The 19,270-nt window shown below is 36.8% G+C and overlaps 1 protein-coding gene across 1 annotated transcript in view; it reads left to right on the plus strand.

Annotated features, from left to right (window-relative positions):
- DNTT (DNA nucleotidylexotransferase) overlaps nt 1-18,085 on the plus strand; it is a 94,498-nt gene extending 76,413 nt beyond the window's left edge. The window contains exon 11 of the mRNA XM_072871080.1: nt 17,999-18,085. Coding sequence (XP_072727181.1) covers nt 17,999-18,085 — 87 coding nt within the window. The remainder of the gene's footprint in view (nt 1-17,998) is intronic.
- Nucleotides 18,086-19,270: the final 1,185 nt, after the last annotated feature.

Genomic DNA, 19,270 nt, shown 5'->3' on the forward strand with positions numbered 1-19,270 from the left:
CATTTAACCTTCCTTGATCTCACGTCCCAACAGTAAAACCTAATTCCACAATGCAAAGGTACAGTAAGGATAAGTAGCTAACCATTGTGGCAAAAACTAGTTCAGTTTAATGAAGGATTTTGATCGGTCAGCATTTTGCCTTTCCCTATAACTGGGAGAAAGAACAAATGTTTAATGAATAATTTTGATCATTCAAAATTTGCTTGTTCTCTTAATCAGAGGGAAAGTCAAAATGTTGACACTTTCTACAAAGGGCAATGCTTTTTGAATCTCAGCTTTGGAAACAATCCACAGATCAGACCGTTCCAAACCCCCAAAGCTCAGACAGTTCTTGGGGCTGCAAGCTCTGAGGCACTCGGCTTGGCTGGCTGCTCCAGGCTTGTGGAGCCAATAAGCCCTGGAGACCCCGTCTCTGATGTAATTAAAATGACTTATTTGAACTCAGGCTCCCAGTAGCCTGTCAAGCAAGTTGTTGAGAAGGTGGGCAAGCTGGCAGGAGCTCAAATAGGCTTAGATTTTTAAAAGTGCCTGGTAAACTAGATTCTATTGGATTATTATTTTTCAGGGCAATATTTTGATAATTACATCATTTTTATGGAACACCCAGGTTTAAGTGAGTAGGAAAATTTCAACAAAACAAAATTCATTAGTGTTTTGCTGAATAGACCTGTTCACAAGGCAATGGGATGTTATGTTTGTGTGACTGTACATGTGTTCAAGTAGAAATATTGTTCCCTAGAACTGTCTTTTCTCTGGGAATCTTAGGAAGTTGCATTCCAGTGGTTCTCAGCCAGCAGCATCCATTTATCGTGTTTCTCTGTAGAGCTTGGTGTGAGGATGTCCCAAACTTAAGTACAGAAGATGCTTCTGAAGGATCTACTGTGCTATGCAAAGCCCAGCCCTACCACTTATACCATGGATAAATTTGAGTTTTTAAAATGCAGGTTTTATCAACCTTTTTTACTATTACTTCCTAACTAAACTCCCTTATCTGAATTAATTTCAAACTAGTACCATTACCAAATGCTTCAGAACCCATATTGTCAGAAAATAAGCTGCTTTTGGGTTGTTTTTACATTTTGGTAACTATTTGGAAACCATTCCTTGTAGCTACAGTGGAGAAGGATGTTTAAAACTTCCCCACTGTACTTCACACAGTTTCAGCTGTGGTGGGATTTCCTATTGTTCTTTCCTTTCGTTGAAGGTATATTCACTGTTCTTGATGCCATTTCCTGTTCAGCAGTTACTCAGAGCTGAAGAGCCTGGCAGAAGTCTGCTGTATTCAGCATCTGAGCTGTAATAACTTCCCATTTCACAGGAGAAGACTCTGCAGAAAACAGTAACTAGTTTCAACTGCTCCATGCCAGAAGTTCTGAATGATATATTTCCTCAAATCGTTAACTTTTGAGTACATAAGAGAGCATGGGCTAGATGCATTAAGCTGCTGCAGGTACTTTTCTCTATTCCTGTTTTGTAGCGGGAGATTGCTAGGGATGGCATGCGGAACAGCTTCATGGCTGGATCATGGCCATGTAGAAAGTGTCTCTTTCCTGCACCTTTATCACACCACTACCCAGTGGAGATCCTCAAGCTGGTCGTAGGATCCGAGGGTTGGATTTGTCTTGTAGATTTAGATTTTTATCTTATATAAACCCATATGTTTTCACAATAACATTCCAGAAAATCACTTTTAAGTCCAATTATTAATTTATGCAGTTCAAGGCAGCAAAATGAAGTCGTGTAAATAATTAGCATTACTTTTTTGTAAAAGAGTAGCTGGGGTTCCTAGAGTATAATAGATTGATGAAATTATTTGCATATGAATGTTCTTGCACTAACATTGTGGGTTCTTGGGTTTTTGTAAGAGGAGGGTCACAAGCTCAATGTTATTTTGAAGTGTCATTGGAGCAGAAAGCAGTTATTAGTTTTATGTCCTATGAAAATTTAAGAGGAGAAATAGCTGCCTTAATGTTTTCTATTGTTAAAGAAATATTGGAAAAAATACGACTCTCTTTGCAGAAGACTGTATATGGTTGATGACAATTTTGCATTTAAAAACCATTGTGTGAATTTGAATGCCATTAAATGTTATTTAGTTGTTGAATAGCAAGAGAAGCAGTTTATATAACTGCTCTGAATAGTAAATTCACAAGATGCTCTGAAAACTTCATAGTGGGACCCAGCTTTGCAAAACATTAAGTGCTGTACAGTTACAATGAAAGTAGTAAAACCCTGTGCTCCCAACTTTTTTTAAAGAGAATATTTAGTTTTCCTTGGGAAACCAGTATAAGCATGAAAGGGGAAAATTTATCCTGGGATTTCTTCCACACTGTGAAGATCGCTATTGCACAGTCTTTAATCACGTGCCTGCAGAAAGCACTTCTGTTTAGGAAAATCCTTAACTGACTCTTTAGGCAGGGCTTGCCCTGCCTTTGCATATATCTGTAAAGCCAAATGAAGGTGTGCTTGCAGCCCAGGTAAATGACTATTATATGACTGTAATGCTTTGATGAGCTGGCTCAAGGGTGTATGTAAGTTTGCTGAGTTCTGCTACTACCCACCTTTTGCCCAAGTAGTTGCCTCACAGACAACCACAGTGTTTGCAGCAGGCAGCCCATCCAGTCATGCCTGGCAACATACTTGACCTTCTAGCCTCCCCCATGATATTCAAATTTTTCTCTGGCTGCATCTAAGTCCCTGTTGCTGGCATGCCACTTAGCCAATAACTTTTATTTTGAAGTAAGTCTTACCTGACAGTGACCACAATGGTTGGAGAAGTTATGTTTGTGTGGTGGCTTGGCTTAGAGGATGGAAACAACTCTGAGGAAGCCAGACTGATTGCAGATGGCTGGGTTGTTACCTGCACTTCCCAGAACTTTGTAAACAGGTCTCCTAATAAAAGGCCAGCTTTGTTTTCCAAGCATTGATTCTTTTCTGTCACTACCCAATATGTTTTTTTCTCAAAAACATGTATCGCTGGGAAGAAGAGCTGGCTATGATTCTATACCCTCATTTTATTACATAAAGATGTGTAATATTCACACGTGTTTAACTGTGTATTCAATAGTTATAATCTCAAAATCAGTTTTCTTGTGTCATCTGACAACATTTACTCCACACTACCTTTCACTGAAAGAAGTTGCCTGCAGAAGTTTACTTGCACAGTTAAAGAGACCTTTTTTATGATTCTTTAAAAACTGCATGTTATAGTCTTATTTTGGCAGATGCTGCTCTAAAACTATGAAGTTATAACAGTGAGACAGTCAGCCTTGAAAAGATCTTGATGAATTAAACATGCTGCAGCTGCAGAGTTTGCTTTAGATGTCTGCAATAATGACTGGATTAAAGCTAAAGTAAACATAAAGATCCAAAGTTTATAATATTGATTTCCAATGTGATTATTACTACAATTAAACACTGAGTCATTGTAAACAGATGCACATACTTTCATTTATATTCCAATTCTTCTCTCTCACTCTCAGGAAAGTGGAAATTGCATGTGATTTGGGGGATTTGTTCTTTTTGCACCTGGTCTATTTTTAAAAATTAAGAATTAAAATAATCTACTTTTCTTACCTCTTGGTAAATTAAAAAATGATTATGCATTTTCTTCCAAAGTGTGCTTTTCTCCAGTGTTCTCTTAGCAGTTTAAATGTTTCACATATAGCATATGTAGTTCATTTTTACAAAGTCTGCATAGAATTCATGTATATATTTAGGTAAATTTAATCCCTTTGTAATAGCAAGCTGTACATCTAACACAAAGATAAATGTACCTAATTGTTGTTTCCTTCGCTCGGTGTGTTTTCTGAACAGTTCTGTGAAACCTGCATTGCTAATGAAAAGAGAGAACTCTCTCAAAATGCATAAATAGGTGCAGATCCAAAATATTTTGACTATACTTTTTTATTCATTTTAATTTCTAGGGCAGTACAGAGCCAACCATTTTCAAGTGTTTTAATTCAATTATTCAATCAGTATGCTTGGGTAAGTTATTGAATGTGGGGCAGGTAACATAGTCTCAGATTTTCTGTTAAAAGAAAAAAGAAATTGGTTGAGAAGAAGCTAGGTAGAGAGGAAACTGGAAAAGGAAAGAGCCAAGAGCCAGAGAGGAAAATGGGGTATGGAGTGGGACTGAGAATGGGAAGTCTGTGGATGTACAGATTTGATAAGGAAATGCAGAGTGGCTTGACAAAGCGATGGGGAGTAGAAAGGCTATATTTGATTAGCAGTTGCATTGTGGAAAAGAATCTGGGTTGGTTGAAGAGACTGATCTGAAAAGGGGCATTGAAAAACTATGACTGGGGAGAGATATGAGTGGAAGTTTGATGGACTAAAAAATAAATTCATTAGGCTAATGCTCTAAGGTGGCAACAAGAAATGGCTAAACTTTAAATTGCCCCAAATAACTGAGTAAACCGTGTTTATCTCACTTTACTCTGGCTATGGCATGAGTGGAGCCTGAAGTTGCATAAGAAATCTGAGGGGAGAGATCCAGGCTTCAACTTAGTATAGGGAAGTAGGGAAGAGAGGGGGCTAGAACAGATACAGATTGTAAAAGCTCAACTTGCTAAGACTGATTGATCCTACATTGGCCTGCAACCCAAGATAGTTGTCAGTACTGTCAGCAAATATTTGTTAGCCCTGTAGCACAGTATATTTCCTGCTTAGTGAAGGAAGCCTAAATATGTTACAGGAATTGAAGGAAGCAGTATTTCTTTGGAGAAAAAGAAGTCTCTATGCCTATACATAGGAAAACTGAATTAAGGTTAACATACAATCAACCATATTCTGGGTTTTCTTAAATTGCAAGTCTTTGATTTTGCAATCTCAATAATGTTCTTTTGAAGTGGTTTGTTTCTAATAATCCCATATGAATTACACTCAACTGTGTTTCATAAAATCCAGGATTCTGCATTTTCTTGTTTCATCCATTCATATGAAGCTTTATAAAGCAAAATACAATAAGACAGCTTAACAGTGTTTGACAAGCTAAAGCTACTGTAAATAACATAGACTTAAAGTAAACCAGAAGTATAGCTAAAGTGGAAAAGGAAGTAATCCCTGTTAATCTTTTTAGTGACTTTGTGATAGGACACAGATTGTTGGAGAACTACAGGGGACAGTAAGTTTTTGCTCTGTTTTTGTTTACAACAATGTGCTGTTTAACATGTTAAATTTTTTGCCTGGGTTGTCAGATAGGAAGTTCCAAGTTTCTTTTCACTTTGTGTGCCCAAAACTGAAAACATATTCTTGTAGTCTGGATGGTAATGTATTATACTCTATTTACTGTGGAATGTTTTTAATTATTAAAATTGTAATGGGAGATTGGATACAAAACTACATAGTGTTTTGCAACAAAGTAACCACACATCTGTCATTGTAAACAGAATAGTTCCATTTTTTGCACAGCATGGTCTTGTTTACAAACTACATTCTAGCAAATAAAAAAGTGCTCATTCAGTTAAGTCAACAGATAATATTAATGGTTTTTAATATTTTATTTTTCAAAGTGTCAGCTCTTCAGCACTGGTCTTTTTCTTTCTCCTTCATCAAAGCTACTTGGAGTAAGTACTTTGCATGTAGAAAGCCTGAAGACATTTTTTTACTCCATGTTATGAAATAGTTAATAGGATAACTGCCTAGAATGTCCTAACATTAGCCTGATTATTCTGTTTTACTCAGTGAATCTACTTTTTATTGTTCAGAAATTTAATATGAATAAACCTATAACTAGAGTTAGAGAATAGTTGTAAGATAAATATTCAAGTATGGTATTTCTGATTAAAAGCACAGGACATGTCCAGTGGTAAAATGAAATGAGAATTTATGATTCCGGCTTCTATTACCTTCAAAAATTATTCATGCCCAGAATTATTAGAATAAATTCCACTGCACTATTTTGCATCAATACCATTACACATGATTTTGCCTGAGGGTATTGAGTCAATGGGTAATGCTTGTAATACTGCTTTTTCAATCATGGTTTGTTATAATGTCATTTCAAAGAGTCATTTTTTTCTCTCTGATTTATTTATCATCTTATTTGTAGCTGGATTAGGAGCAGATTAGTTTTTATTTTAAAGCAGGCAGGATGATGTGAATATTACTACAGAAAATACCAGTTAAACATGAAAATTACATTTGGAGATAATATAATGTCAGAGGCACTTCAGGTTATTTGCTACTGAAAACCGTTCTGGTACCATCAAAGGGAAAATGCACAGTGTCTACACAGTGCTGTGGAATATTGTTCTTGAACTTGGTGAAATACTTCACATTTCTAGCACAATTAGTACTTCAGCATTTATGTTCTACAATTATCATGAAATAGTTTGTACTGTTGATATGTTGATATGAATGTACTCATTCATAAACATAGCATAAATATTTAGCAAAATGTCTAATTACAGGCAAAGCAAAAATCACCAGTCTTAAAACAAAACCTCTCCAAAAAACCAAACAAGAAAAGATTGGGAAAAACAAGGAAGGAAAAACACCTGAAAGTTGTTAGTTGTATTGTTTAGGAAAGTACTAGAAGATGGATGCTCAGATAATATAGCAATCCCCAAAATATAAAAAATGTGTGTTGACCATAATGAAGATAATTACTACTCAGAGTAAAATATACTAATGGGTAATTACTACACAGTTCCTTAGGGCTTGATTCTGTCATGTTTTTTCAACAAGCAGTGTCTTATTCTGAGAAAGTTGTCTCACTGACTAGTGATGGGATAAAATGCTGTCCCTCTCAGGCTGGCTAGCAGCATGAATATCAGGACCATGGAGAAGTTTCATTTTCCATGTTACTTTCGGACAGTGTTCATACTACACAAGATAATAATTGAATACAATTATTTGAAACCTCTTATATAATGACAGGATTGTATGCATTTTTATCTGGAAATTGCTTTACTTAGACTTTTTTTTTTCCTTTCTCTATTCCCTCCTCTCCCTCTCCATAAAATCATTTAGCTTGCTGTGAAAGTTACTGATTACAGCGATTCTTGTTAGCACTCTGTCTACCCTAATGAGTCAGCTAATGATTTCAGAGAAGTAGCCACCATTTTATGGATTGATGTTACATTGTATTCCCATACTTTCATTGTAGATTGAAGGCACTCAACCTCATATCGTTCAGCGTACTACAGGAATTTATGGATCTTCTCTACAGTTGCTTTACACAATTCTGGTGTAAAATTGCAAAGCTATTTGCCACACTGAAGCTCTGAGCAGATTTATGTTTTCCACAAAAGATGTACAACATTCATTCTTTTAAAGTTAACAGTAGCATAGAGAAGGAAGATAAAATAGCTGGCTTCCTGATCAGTGTTTGCACAGTATGCCTTCATCTTGGTCATTACAAGTAGTAAAGAGGGAGTGGAGCTGGTGCAATGCTGAAGGTAGGCTGCATGGCAGAACATGACAGGCCTGAATGACCGATGGAAATCTTAGTGCAGGGGCTGCACCCGTTTATCGGTGGCCATAAATGCATGGACTGGGGGGGCATACATCCAGCTGTTGAAAGAAAACAGAATCATAGTCCCTGTGGGTAAACATTCACATCGCCAAATTCTGCTACTGAAGTCAATAATTTTTAAGTGTTGATGGCAGCACTGGGCTCCTGTTAGTTATTTTAGTAAAAATCTCTATATATTACCATGTGTATTCCTTTTTGACATATAGCATATAAAATGAAATCACAGCCTGCTGTCTTGGTTAGGGTGATACTCAATGACTCAAGTTCTACATGGTAAGGGTAGAAAATAGCATGGAGGGATAGATATTCAGGGAAGATTTTAAAGAAATATGCTTGAGAGAGGCTAGCTTTCACTCGCATCTCTTGTATTATTATAAATCATGCCAATCAGGTAATGTTGCTTGTCTTTAGGTTAGTAAATTCAAATATAGACACAAGCACATGGTAATAACTTCAGCAAAATGCTTCTTTTCTTTGAAATCTGTTCCTTTCTACTACTATGGAGAGTTATCATGCATTTTCTCATAGGTTTCTTCAAAGCTTGTGGCTTATACCCTTCAGAGCTATTAGCTGGCCAAGCTAATGCACAAGCTCTGTCTGCAAGAAATAACTCCAGAAAGTGATTGCTTTTGATAATGGGGAAGGTGGAAATAGCTTTTTGCAAGTAAACAAGTTTTGAACAGTAAGTGATTGAAATGCCTAAAATTTGCAACATCCTTCCTCACCCTCCCTTGCAGCTGCTATTTTTGCTGAGTCACTTTGCAGGCACCTTCCCCTCAGAAACCCACTCTCTCAGAAATACCTTAAGATAAAATAAAAACAGGTTAATGTTTTTTATTCAACCTGCTGCAGGGCTTTATTAAGGACTTTTCGTATGTGTTGCACTCATTCTCCCTGTGAAAGTGCTGAACTGCAGAAGCTCATCAGCAGGTTCAGTATTGTAAGAAGTGTTAGCACAGGAGGCACCATTAGGAGGTCCTGTCAAATCAATCATTAACACTCTTCTCCATCCTGTTTTTTTTGTCTTTTGCTAGGCTGTTACTGACATCCTCCTTTTTGTCCTTATCTCCTCCTTTGTTTTTTACTTATTTTTAGAAAATGTTACTAGCATCTCCATCTTTATGATTCCAGGATACTCCTAATTGAAGTTGATGGGGATCAAGAATATAATCAACTCAAAGTGTTTATTTTGGGACTTGCAATAACCTAATTGTCAATAAATAGAATGTCCAACTAGTTGTGTCATGGAGTGAATTTGGATAATTTTTCATCAATCAGTCTCTATAATCTGATTATGTCTCTTCCAAGTGACCTTTCTGAGAGAAGATGTAAGTGCGTAGCTGAAACAGAACATATGTTCTCCCTGTCTTGTCTTCTCTTGGGCTTTCCTGACTCAGGTTCTTTGACAGTGGTCCTTGTACTTGCCACATCCAAGAATTCCTAGACATCTGCATTCAGTGCATTCAGTGGTTGGCCTTGGAACTCAACTTTTTGTTTGAAAAATATGCTTTCCTTGCCAGAGGTTGACTTTTCTGTGACTTCAGTGTTTTCAAGATTTCTTTTGATTGTGGGCTAATGGAAATATTCAGGCTAGTAAGGCAGAGCAGGCTTCCCAGGTGAAAAGCAGCAGTGAACTTGCATGATTTCATAAGACTTGTTTGCTAAGGTTCACCAGAAATCCATGAAGCTCACTGTAGTTGTCATGGTTTAACCTCAGCCAGCAACTAAGCACCACCCAGCCACTCGCTCACTCCCCTCGGTGGGATGGGGGAGAGAATTGGAAGGGTAAAAGTGAGAAAACTTGTGGGTTGAGATAAAGCCAGTTTAATAGGTAAAGCAAAAGCCATGCATGCAAGCAAAGCAAAACAAGGAATTCATTCACTCCTTCCCATCGGCTGGCAGGTGTTCAGGCATCTCCAGGAAAGCAGGGCTTCGTCACACGTAATGGTTACTTGGGAAGACAAACGCCATCACTCTGAATGTCCCCTCCTTCCTTCTTCTTCCCCAGCTTTATATGCTGAGCATGACGCCATATGGTATGGAATAGCCCTTTGGTCAGCTGGGGTCAGCTGTCCCCGCTGTGTCCCCTGCCAGCTTCTTGTGCACCCCCAGCCTCCTCGCTGGTGGGGTGGGGTGAGAAGCAGAAAAGGCCTTGACTCTGTGTAAGCACTGCTCAGCAGTAACGGAAACATCCCTGTGTTATCAACACTGTTTTCAGCACAAATCCAAAACATAGCCCCATAGTAGCTACTATGAAGAAAATTAACTCTACCCCAGCCAAAATCAGCACAGTGGTCAAATGAAAAAGCCTGTAACATTGGACTGTTTTTAATTTTGCACTGAGAACTTACTTTTCTCCTCTTACTGAATTTGTGTACTGTCAGTCACAGGAACTAATATTTAACTCTCGAAAGTAGGAAGCAACTGGAATTATATTGATATAAACCATTAGATGTGTGTCTAAGGACTTTTAACTTCCAGTTGACAAAATCCATGCAGCAGAATTGAATTATTGAATCATATGAACTTCTTCATATAAAATTGAGCCAGAAAGATGCATGCTTTTCTAATGTAATAAATTTTTTTGCCAAATTTTAACAACTAAGATAACATATTGTTTGCTTTCTGGCCTCTTTGTTCCTTCTTTTTTTCTTACCTTTCAGGCAGATCTCATGTCTGTTTTTAAACAATTTTGTAGTGCAAGCCCCAAAATTGTTTTCCTTGCAATTCTGATCATACAATAAATGAAAATGTGACTAGTTCAAGCTTTGAAATGTCTGTTTATTTCTTTTCTCTTCAGTCTTTCATGGGTTAGAAGAAGCTGCTTGAGGCTATTTTCACATATTACATTTAATAATCATATATCAAGAAACAATTTTATGTACTACTGCTACCTTTTTAGAAAAATTTCACCAATCATTGTTTTAGCATTTATAGAAATTCTCCCATAAAAGTGACAGTTGTGTGCACCTATTCCAACTTGTTTGTTTTATTTCTAATTATTGTTATTTCTAACATTTTCACAGATGACAAATAATTTAATGCTATACCCATTTATTGCCAGAATCTTGCTCTGAACTCAGTAAAATATGAACATCAAGTACAGAAGATAGCTGCAGTCAATCCAAGGATTGCAGGAAAGGTTACAACAAAAAGACTTCAATGTACTGTTTTGTGGACACATGATTGTGCAGACATTTTCAATGCAACGATCAGACTCCCTCGTTAGCTGAATATCTTCAGCACAGTATGCAGGAGTTTAGGTCAATATAATCTGAAAATCATAAATCATAAAATAATGAAATATATACCTACATTGTAAGGTATACATTGTAAAAGGCTGATTTATTAAAAGTAGCATCTTCCTAAAAGTTTCTGCAGTACTGGTGTGACCTATGTCCAGTGTTGGTGCATCAAGACTTGTTCTAGCAAAAACGGCCCTGTGGCAGAGAACAGGTAGGGTAACGCTCAGGTCAGGAAAACATAGGTGAACATTCCCACTCCTAATCATGTGGAAAGTGCCTGCTACTTGATGGATTACTTATGTTTCTGCCTTCACAATTCTTTCTGTAAGCTCATTTTATTCATTTAATTAACAGCTATTTATATTTTTTACAGGGTATAAATGTTATTAGAGCAAATGGAATCAGAGAAAAAGGGAATGTGAGCAGTTTAATACCTTTGCACCTTTAATAAGTCATCCTAGTGTATTCTGTAAATTGTAGGTCTTTGGTGTTATGGTGCACTGCTTCACTGACTGCAGTGGCCTTTCATATCTAGAGAAGTGCTTTCACATCTTGAAAGCTATTGCAAGCAATATAAGTAGCATCATCTCTGCAGTAGTCCCAAGTATCTTTAATTAAAACTCTTTAATTGACTTGGCATAAGTGATGACATGTGAAGATGTCACTAAAGTGACAATTACATATGTAAGATAAATTTAAGGTGCATTATGATATCTTTTACTATGGTTGATTAAGCAAGTCCTGTTGTTACCGTCATTTGTCTACAATTGATTTTACCCACAAAACTTATTTTTAGAATGGACTCTGTCCAAGCACAATGAACAGTTAAGTTCCAAGTTTGCAAATGACAGTCTGTCCTCTTCTCTTCTGTTGTTCATTTATCATTGTCATGCTTACTGCCACTGTAATAATTCCAGACATGTAAAGTGATGGGGGTTTAGACTGCTTGGTATTTATCATTCAGTATACTGGAAATACTACAAAGTTAGACATGATAATATTTCCATTATCTCTCCATTTTAATAATTTAAAAAAGGAAAGCAAATATTAAGGTAATTAAACTGATATGAAAAGATGTCACATGTGAAACACCGTATAAAAATTAGTGAGAGAATACCAAAATTAAATTACGAAATCCCTAACTATCCTATGCAAGAGTTTGCCATTTTAAAGTATGCAACATCATCAGGATACAAAGAAAAGGTTAGAATAAATGTATATGCTAATGACATTCCCAGATACTTGTCTAGAAGCAAAGTTGTATCAAACAGTTTTGTAATTTGTTAACAAGATACTGTTGGCAATATTCTGCGTCGTCCACTCCTCCCCCTGCCCCCCCAATTTATTCGATGAAACAGTATGTCAGAAGGAGTCCAGACAGACCTTAATCATTATGGCCCTTCAGGGTCTTTTGCAAAAGGAGGGAGGGTGCCTCCTACACAATGTCGTAGTTTTCCAAAGGATAACGAAATCCACCAGAGTATGACTGCATTCTTTCTGAATTACAGCTGTAGAGCAAATAAAAGTCAGCTCTATGAAAAGAGTAGGAAAAATGAGATATGGAAGGAAATTCTTTGGTCTTTGAAAGGGCACGATTTTGCTATGTCTTATTCAAGAATAAATGCTCAAATAATGTATAAAGTAGAGTTGGGCCAGTAATCATCTAGGAAACTTCATAGTTAATTCCAGTTTCTCAGCTAATATCAAGCGTGATAAGGATTTAAAGAAAGAAATGAATCAAATTTCCACCATGTGTCTCATCTTCAGAACAGTGGGTTGCACATGAACATATGTTGTACACGCAAACCTGGAGTACTTTGCTCTCCAGCAGATTCTGGTGGTTCAGAACCATTACATCTAATTTCACCAATGATACTGTCTATGTGGTCCTACTGGCTTTTATTTTGAGGTGCATGTATTCAAACTAACTTCCTAAGTTCATCTTGAGATGATGAAAATAGTAATGAAATGCCACGGTGACAGGCTGAGAGTTATTTATAGTATTACTGAATTATAATAGATTACTCAATTTAGTATTTTGCAACACACTATTATTACCAAGCTATTTGGTAATAAAAAGTAGGATATCGGTCTCCTTGGAATCTGATTAAATGTGTGCTTTTCAAGAAGGCTGAGTTAATATTGATGGAGAGCATGAGTAGACTTGGTTTCAGAAACTTTGTGTATACAAAGCTGGCAGAGCAGTGGCGGGCAGAGCAACAGCTCCTATGTCTCCTGAGTGGGCAACCTCAGCAAAGTATTGTTTTGTTCAATGCAGTGTCAGGAGGTTGCTATCACTGCAGTATTTTTCGTTCCTGACCAAACAGTGGAAAGGAAGATGGATGGCCACAGTAGAGGCAAGTGTGGGCTGGGTGTCTAAGAAGTATAGTTTCATTTCAACAGCCTAAAGAATTTATCTAGGCTCACTGAAAGTACAGGTTGCTAAATACATGAACAGTGGATATTCAGTGGCCTAAATTTTCATATAATAGCAAGATCCTTTGTGTTATGAAAATCAAGAATTTGTGCACAGCAATTTCTAGTAACCTCTGATTTCTTGGGATCTTTTCTTCTGCGTCTTTACCGGACAAATTGCTAACCATATTTTAAGGTTTTGTATCTTGATGCGTAGGGTCAACCTATTACATTGAACTACTCAAGAAGTAGGTTAAAGAGACACATGGAGGTACTCCAAAATGGAAGAGCAAAAAGGGGTCTGAGGTGCTTTCCAGGGCATTCAACTTTTCCTGATTATTTAAATGATGTATGTACGAAATCAGTAAAATCAGTATTTGCTCCCCAAAAGAAATGTGCTGTTGGCCAATGCTGATTTATATAACTAAAACTAGAATTCTACTTTACTGAGTAGTGGTTTTGTTTTGTTGGCTTCGTCATACTAAAATGTGAGATGAAACCAAGTGACAATAGTAGTATAACATCTGTTTGAACTTTGGCAGTGCTAGTTAGGATATCATCAAGCAGTGCTAGCTCTGTGCCTTCACTCTCTGCTTCTCTTTCATCAAAACTATTATTGATCATTAATGCCAAAATGAAAAATAAGAGGTAGCAGTTCACATAAGAAAACATTTGGATGGCAGCTGTTCTACATTAGGTGTAGTTAATGGTCATGTTTGCAATCACAAATGTAATATTTACATCCATTGAAATAACAGAATTGATTAAATGAGATAAGAGCAGAGTGATACCAGCTGCTCCAGAGCATTGTTTTTTGTAAGTTTGATTGATGTTGATTGGGCATGTCTTGGATCTGCTGAATATCAATAAGAAGTTGAAAAAAATTCACAACTGGGCAAGCAGTTCCTTACTTCTCTTGAGCAAAAAGAAAAGCAAAAAGGAAGAAAGAACCGTATTGAATGCAATAATCAAATTTGCATGACTGTATAAGCTCTGCATAGATTGACAAAGAAGAAAATCATAGGTTATGATTAACATTAATAACACTTACATTGCTAAAGCAGTTGGCAGATATCAGCTAGAGATTCATTTAGAAACATGGCTTGTAGCTACTGAGAATGGTATTCAGCGTCAGATACTTTGTATTAGAAATTTTCCCTGTCAAGCAGATGAAATGAGTTTTGCTTGCAGAAAAACATAAAGTGACAGAACAAAAGAAATGGGATGCAATTTGGGGTCCCAGAGATATGAAGAGCTTCTATTAAAGAGTATCTATAACATCTGTCTACAAGTGTAAGATCTTTTTTTTTTTGTTTTACTTTTTTGCAGTAATGTACGTCTATGGATTGCCCTCTCTTGTTCTCAGTAATAGTAAAGACCAACACACACACACACACACACACACACACACACACACACCCCCGCCAATCCCTAAAATCCTGTCCTCCCAGGACATACTCTAGGAACAAAATATCCCCAGTATTGTTACCCAATGGGCAGTTATCAATGTCTTCTTTCCTTTTAGTGTGTTCAATATCTTCTTTTCTACCATTTTTTTCTAGTCCTGTCTATATGAAAAAGGATCAGTTTTTCCTTGGTCAGTGTTTTTTGTAGGTTACTTTTATTCCATGTCTGACATTTGAACTTCCTAAGTAAAAGGAATGTTACTTGTCTATGCTTTATAAGCAATCTTTGCTATTGTAGACACAACTTTGAACTGTCAGTTCATTATGTATATGTGATTGTTTTCAGCTTTTCATACTCGAGCAATACTCTGTAGTTGTCTGGGGCACTGTCCCAGAGTCTAAATACTCATATGCTGAGAACTTCATGGTGGAGGATACAATCCCTTAGAAAACTGGACTGTTTTTACACTACAGGTGTCAAAGCAAAAAGGCATAACATGTTTGTCCTGATTTGATTAAAAAAAAAAAGTCCCTGAAGCAATGGGCCAAATTATTCCCTCAAATTTCTGATATGGTGTGTTTGGATATGAAAATTGTCTTATATAAGTGGAATTAATTATGGGAAAGTGAAAACAACTTCGTATACCTTGTTAAGTACTTTCACTGTGCACTCTAGTAACAAATCTCTGATCCATATGGAATGTATCACTGCCTGAAATCAATGCCTTTATAGTAGAGCTTAATACAATGTCTACTGACCTCAGTGCAAAAGACTTGGTTTGGGTAAAGTGCAATAGATACATGACAGTTCTGCAAATGCAAATCTGGGGAATATAAATGCCAAAGACTTAATGTGATAAGCAAGTGACTTCTGAGCTTGGCAAGGCACTATTTGTGAAGACTGCACTGTACATATTGATACAGGACATTACAAAACCAGATACAATTTTAAAAGTTACTTTCTGATTTTGTAGTATATTTTTTTTAATAACACAGAACACATTATTTCATGTTGTCATAATTACCATTTGCTCTAATTATCTGCCTATTAAGATTGTTTTTGTCTAATTAAAGATGAACTGTCTCCAACTGAAATTTTGCAAATGTTCCATATTACTTCACTGTATAGCAATAATTTGCTAAGAAAGATAAACAACTTAGTAACTTTGTATGGATTGAAGAGGATAACAGCCAGAACTGCTCTTAAATATCTACTTTGCTGGTTGGGAACTCTGGAAGAGCAGAATCAGAACCTCAGAACCTCGTATTCTGTCCTTTCTGTCCTTCCAAGCTCAAGGGAACACTGATGGCCTCTGGCTCTGTTCACTCAGGAGCATCTGACTTCTACCATTCAATTTAGTCTTCATAACCTTTCTAGCACAGTTAAACTGGCTTTCATTCTACTTTGTAGCACTGAAAAATAGCTATTAGGAAAGCTGCCAGCTTGACTGCTCTGGCTGTTGGAGCTGAACAGCATCAATGAAAGATGGGTCTTTTCTGTAGTGCTGGACTTAGAACTTCAAATTTCAAATACCCCTACAATGAAATGGAAACAGGTTTCTGATTTTGTTGAATCCCTGATAAAATTTGAGTCCAGCTGACAATTATTGTTGCATTTCACTTTAGGGGTTCAGTTCTTCATTATGCCTTGGCAAAACTGTGGCTCCTTACAGGACTGAGATATGGATCAGGCACTGGAAAGAATGGGCCTGATGGAGAATAACAAGAAGCCAGTGGGTACCAACTGATAAGGTGAATTTTACTGATGATGCACAAGCATATTTCAGGGGCAGCACGAGGCTGCCCTGGGCTCAGCAGTTTTGCTTATTCTTTCTGGCTCATTGTTCTTTCTGCTATCCTTCTGTTGATGCAGCAGCTTAGACAGTGTTATGTAGCCTTCACATGCTCTGGTGCCATAGGGCTTGGCCAAGCATCCTCAAGTCTTTCCTACCAGTGTTGATCTTCTCTGCTGACTGATAAGTAACAGAGGGGCTGAAAGGAGAAAGAGTGAAGTGTCAGTAACCAGAGGCAGGATCTACCTGTTCCAGTAATTTGCCTGCCTGCTGCTTTCTGAGTCCCTTGAGTTATGTGATCTCAATGGGTGTAAGAAACAGGGAAGCACCATCCAGATCAGGGAGTGAAGGAGACCAAGAAGGGGAGAACACAGAGGAAAAAGAAGGAAAAGTTGTGAATCTCTGGTGCCAGAAGTTGTTTCACCATACCATGAGCCTGCTCTGATCTACTTATGGACTTCTCTTCCTGACCTGTTCCCATGGGTATGCTGGACAGCATAGCCCTCCTGGAGGCAGCGCTTAGCAGCTGAGAAAGCAGAAGTGCTGGCACAAATGTTCCTAAACTTTATGGTAGTCAGAGATTTTCCCAACTAAGTGGAATTCATCAGTGGGTAGTTCTCTAGATTTTCCCAACTAAGTGGAATTCATCAGTGGGTAGTTCTCTAGACAGCTTCTCCTCTTTTACAGTAGAAAGTAAATCTAGAACATTATGAAACCTTAACCCTGAAGTTTTCATGACACTGGAATTTGAGATTGTTCAGAGCTGAACACTGATTGAGACTTAACTTCAAATGATTCAGGAATTGTTGAAATATTAAGTATTCTTTTTCAATAGAAATGAGTTCGTTCTTGTTTCCAAACTCCTCTAAATGGTGAGGTTTCACTGTTTCAATGTTCATCTACCTTAGTAGCTTTTTAAATTAATATTGTACTTCAGTGATGAAAAGAATGCATAAGGCTATGTACTTTACTGTATCAGTGATCTTAGGGGAAGTAGGGCTTGTGGGTGGTTCCTGTGCAAGAAAATTATCCTGTGTTATCAGAAATGCAGATATGAAAAAACAAAACTGATTTTTACTGTAAAACATTCATTAGGAGTGTGTGAGTGTAAAAAACCAATTGCAGTTGTTGATCCCTCATTTTCAGCTTGCTTTTCCAGATGGAGTATTTTGACTTTTAAGATAAGCCTTCTGTAAGTATTAGAAATTTGGAAAGCATTGATGCTTTTAATGCTTGGCTATACATAATTAGTGTAACCATTGAATCAGCTTAAATGCATTTATAGAGAACATTAATATATTAGTTTAGAAAATGATGATTTTATTAAGAAAGTCAAGCTATTGACCCTCATGGAAGGGAAATGTAGGTTTTATTTGAGTTCTAGTCCTAATACTTGTGCACAGAGTCTTGAAAAAGAAAATAAAAACAAAGAGTTGTAAACTAGTCATTAGAACTGAAAGCATCAAGCAGCATTAGAATTATTTTTTAGCTTGTTTTCACATTTCAAGGTCAGCACACTGATGAAGACAGTGTATTCTGTAGAGGATACAATGGGTAGAACTGTCAAAAATTAACTCCTTTTAAACAGCAAAAAAACATCAATTCTAATTTCCCTCTAACATCCTTATTGACTTTCTATTTTTTTTAATTCTTTCACAGAGGATCTTTCTCAAAGCTGGAAGTGAGGAAGAAATCTTTGCACATCTTGGCTTGGATTATGTCGAACCATGGGAAAGGAATGCTTAAAATGCTTTGCCAGTGTACATTCATCAGCTGACAGCAACAGTCTTTCTGCCTCTCTTGCAGTCTGATTTAGATATATATTAGATATGTCTCTATGACAACTAAAAAATTTTAAAAATATATTAGTTTGAAGCCATTATACATGCTGATGTTCCTAGAAAAGAAGAGTTTAAGTTCTTCCGAATCCTTTCCAGTCTTTTCTGGTTTAGTCTTTGAAGTTCCTACATGGGATTGACAAGATAGAGCTTGTTTTTTGGGGAAAACTTGGAACTGGTGAGATTTTTGCTCGTGATAGGAATTTAACATTCCTGTGAATAACACTTGCTTGTTAAAATACTGTTAGCTATGACAATACCTAAATAATACAAAATACTTGAGCTGAGTCCCAAAATTACTGAAATGCATGCTTATCTTTAACTGAATTTCTTAAGTATTTTGCTGAATCCATATATAAAATTGCTGCTGTATATAAGGCTTAATGACCTAGGCAGTAATTAGCCTGGCAGTCTCAGCAAGTTGAGGCTTCAGCTGTAATATTTTTCCAGGTGGGGCACCACTCTACAAAAACTGTAAACAAGTTGAGAATTCAGTGAGAGTTAAGAATATTTCACAGGAAGGGATTTTGGAAAGTAAAAGTGGAATAACTCAGTAGCAATATTCAATTGTGAGGAAAAAACCCTATAAATTTGGATTACTGATTTGGACTAAAGAAGATTTAAGTGGTGATGTGATGGTCCTCAATTGGGAATTTGAATAATAACCTGCATGAAAACAACTCCTTTAACTGTCAGGCTGGTGGCTGCTCTGGGGTGACAGATTTTAATTGTCTGTGCTCAATTTAGATAGCTGGAAATTTATTTATTAGTAGGTATATCTGCATTGGAATGGAAGTTTACCTGAGCTGTTTGGCTATTGGCTGCTCTAGAATGATATTGCCTCTTTTTGGTCAGAAATTAATCTTAGATGTAAGAGACTTTCTGATAAAAGTAATCCTATGAGATATTTTGGTTTCAGAAAATGTCCAGGTAGCTCTTATGACTGTAATGATAATGAAGAATTTGTAATGCATTTATCCTTTAATGAACAAGGGCATTTAGTGCTTTAGTACATGAAGTTACTTACTGACCATCCATTTGTCATTTGTAGAATAAAGGTGATTAAGAACACCAAGACTGGTCAAATAATTTT

This window comes from Ciconia boyciana, chromosome 8 (assembly GCF_034638445.1).
Source record: "Ciconia boyciana chromosome 8, ASM3463844v1, whole genome shotgun sequence".
NCBI lineage: Eukaryota > Metazoa > Chordata > Aves > Ciconiiformes > Ciconiidae > Ciconia > Ciconia boyciana.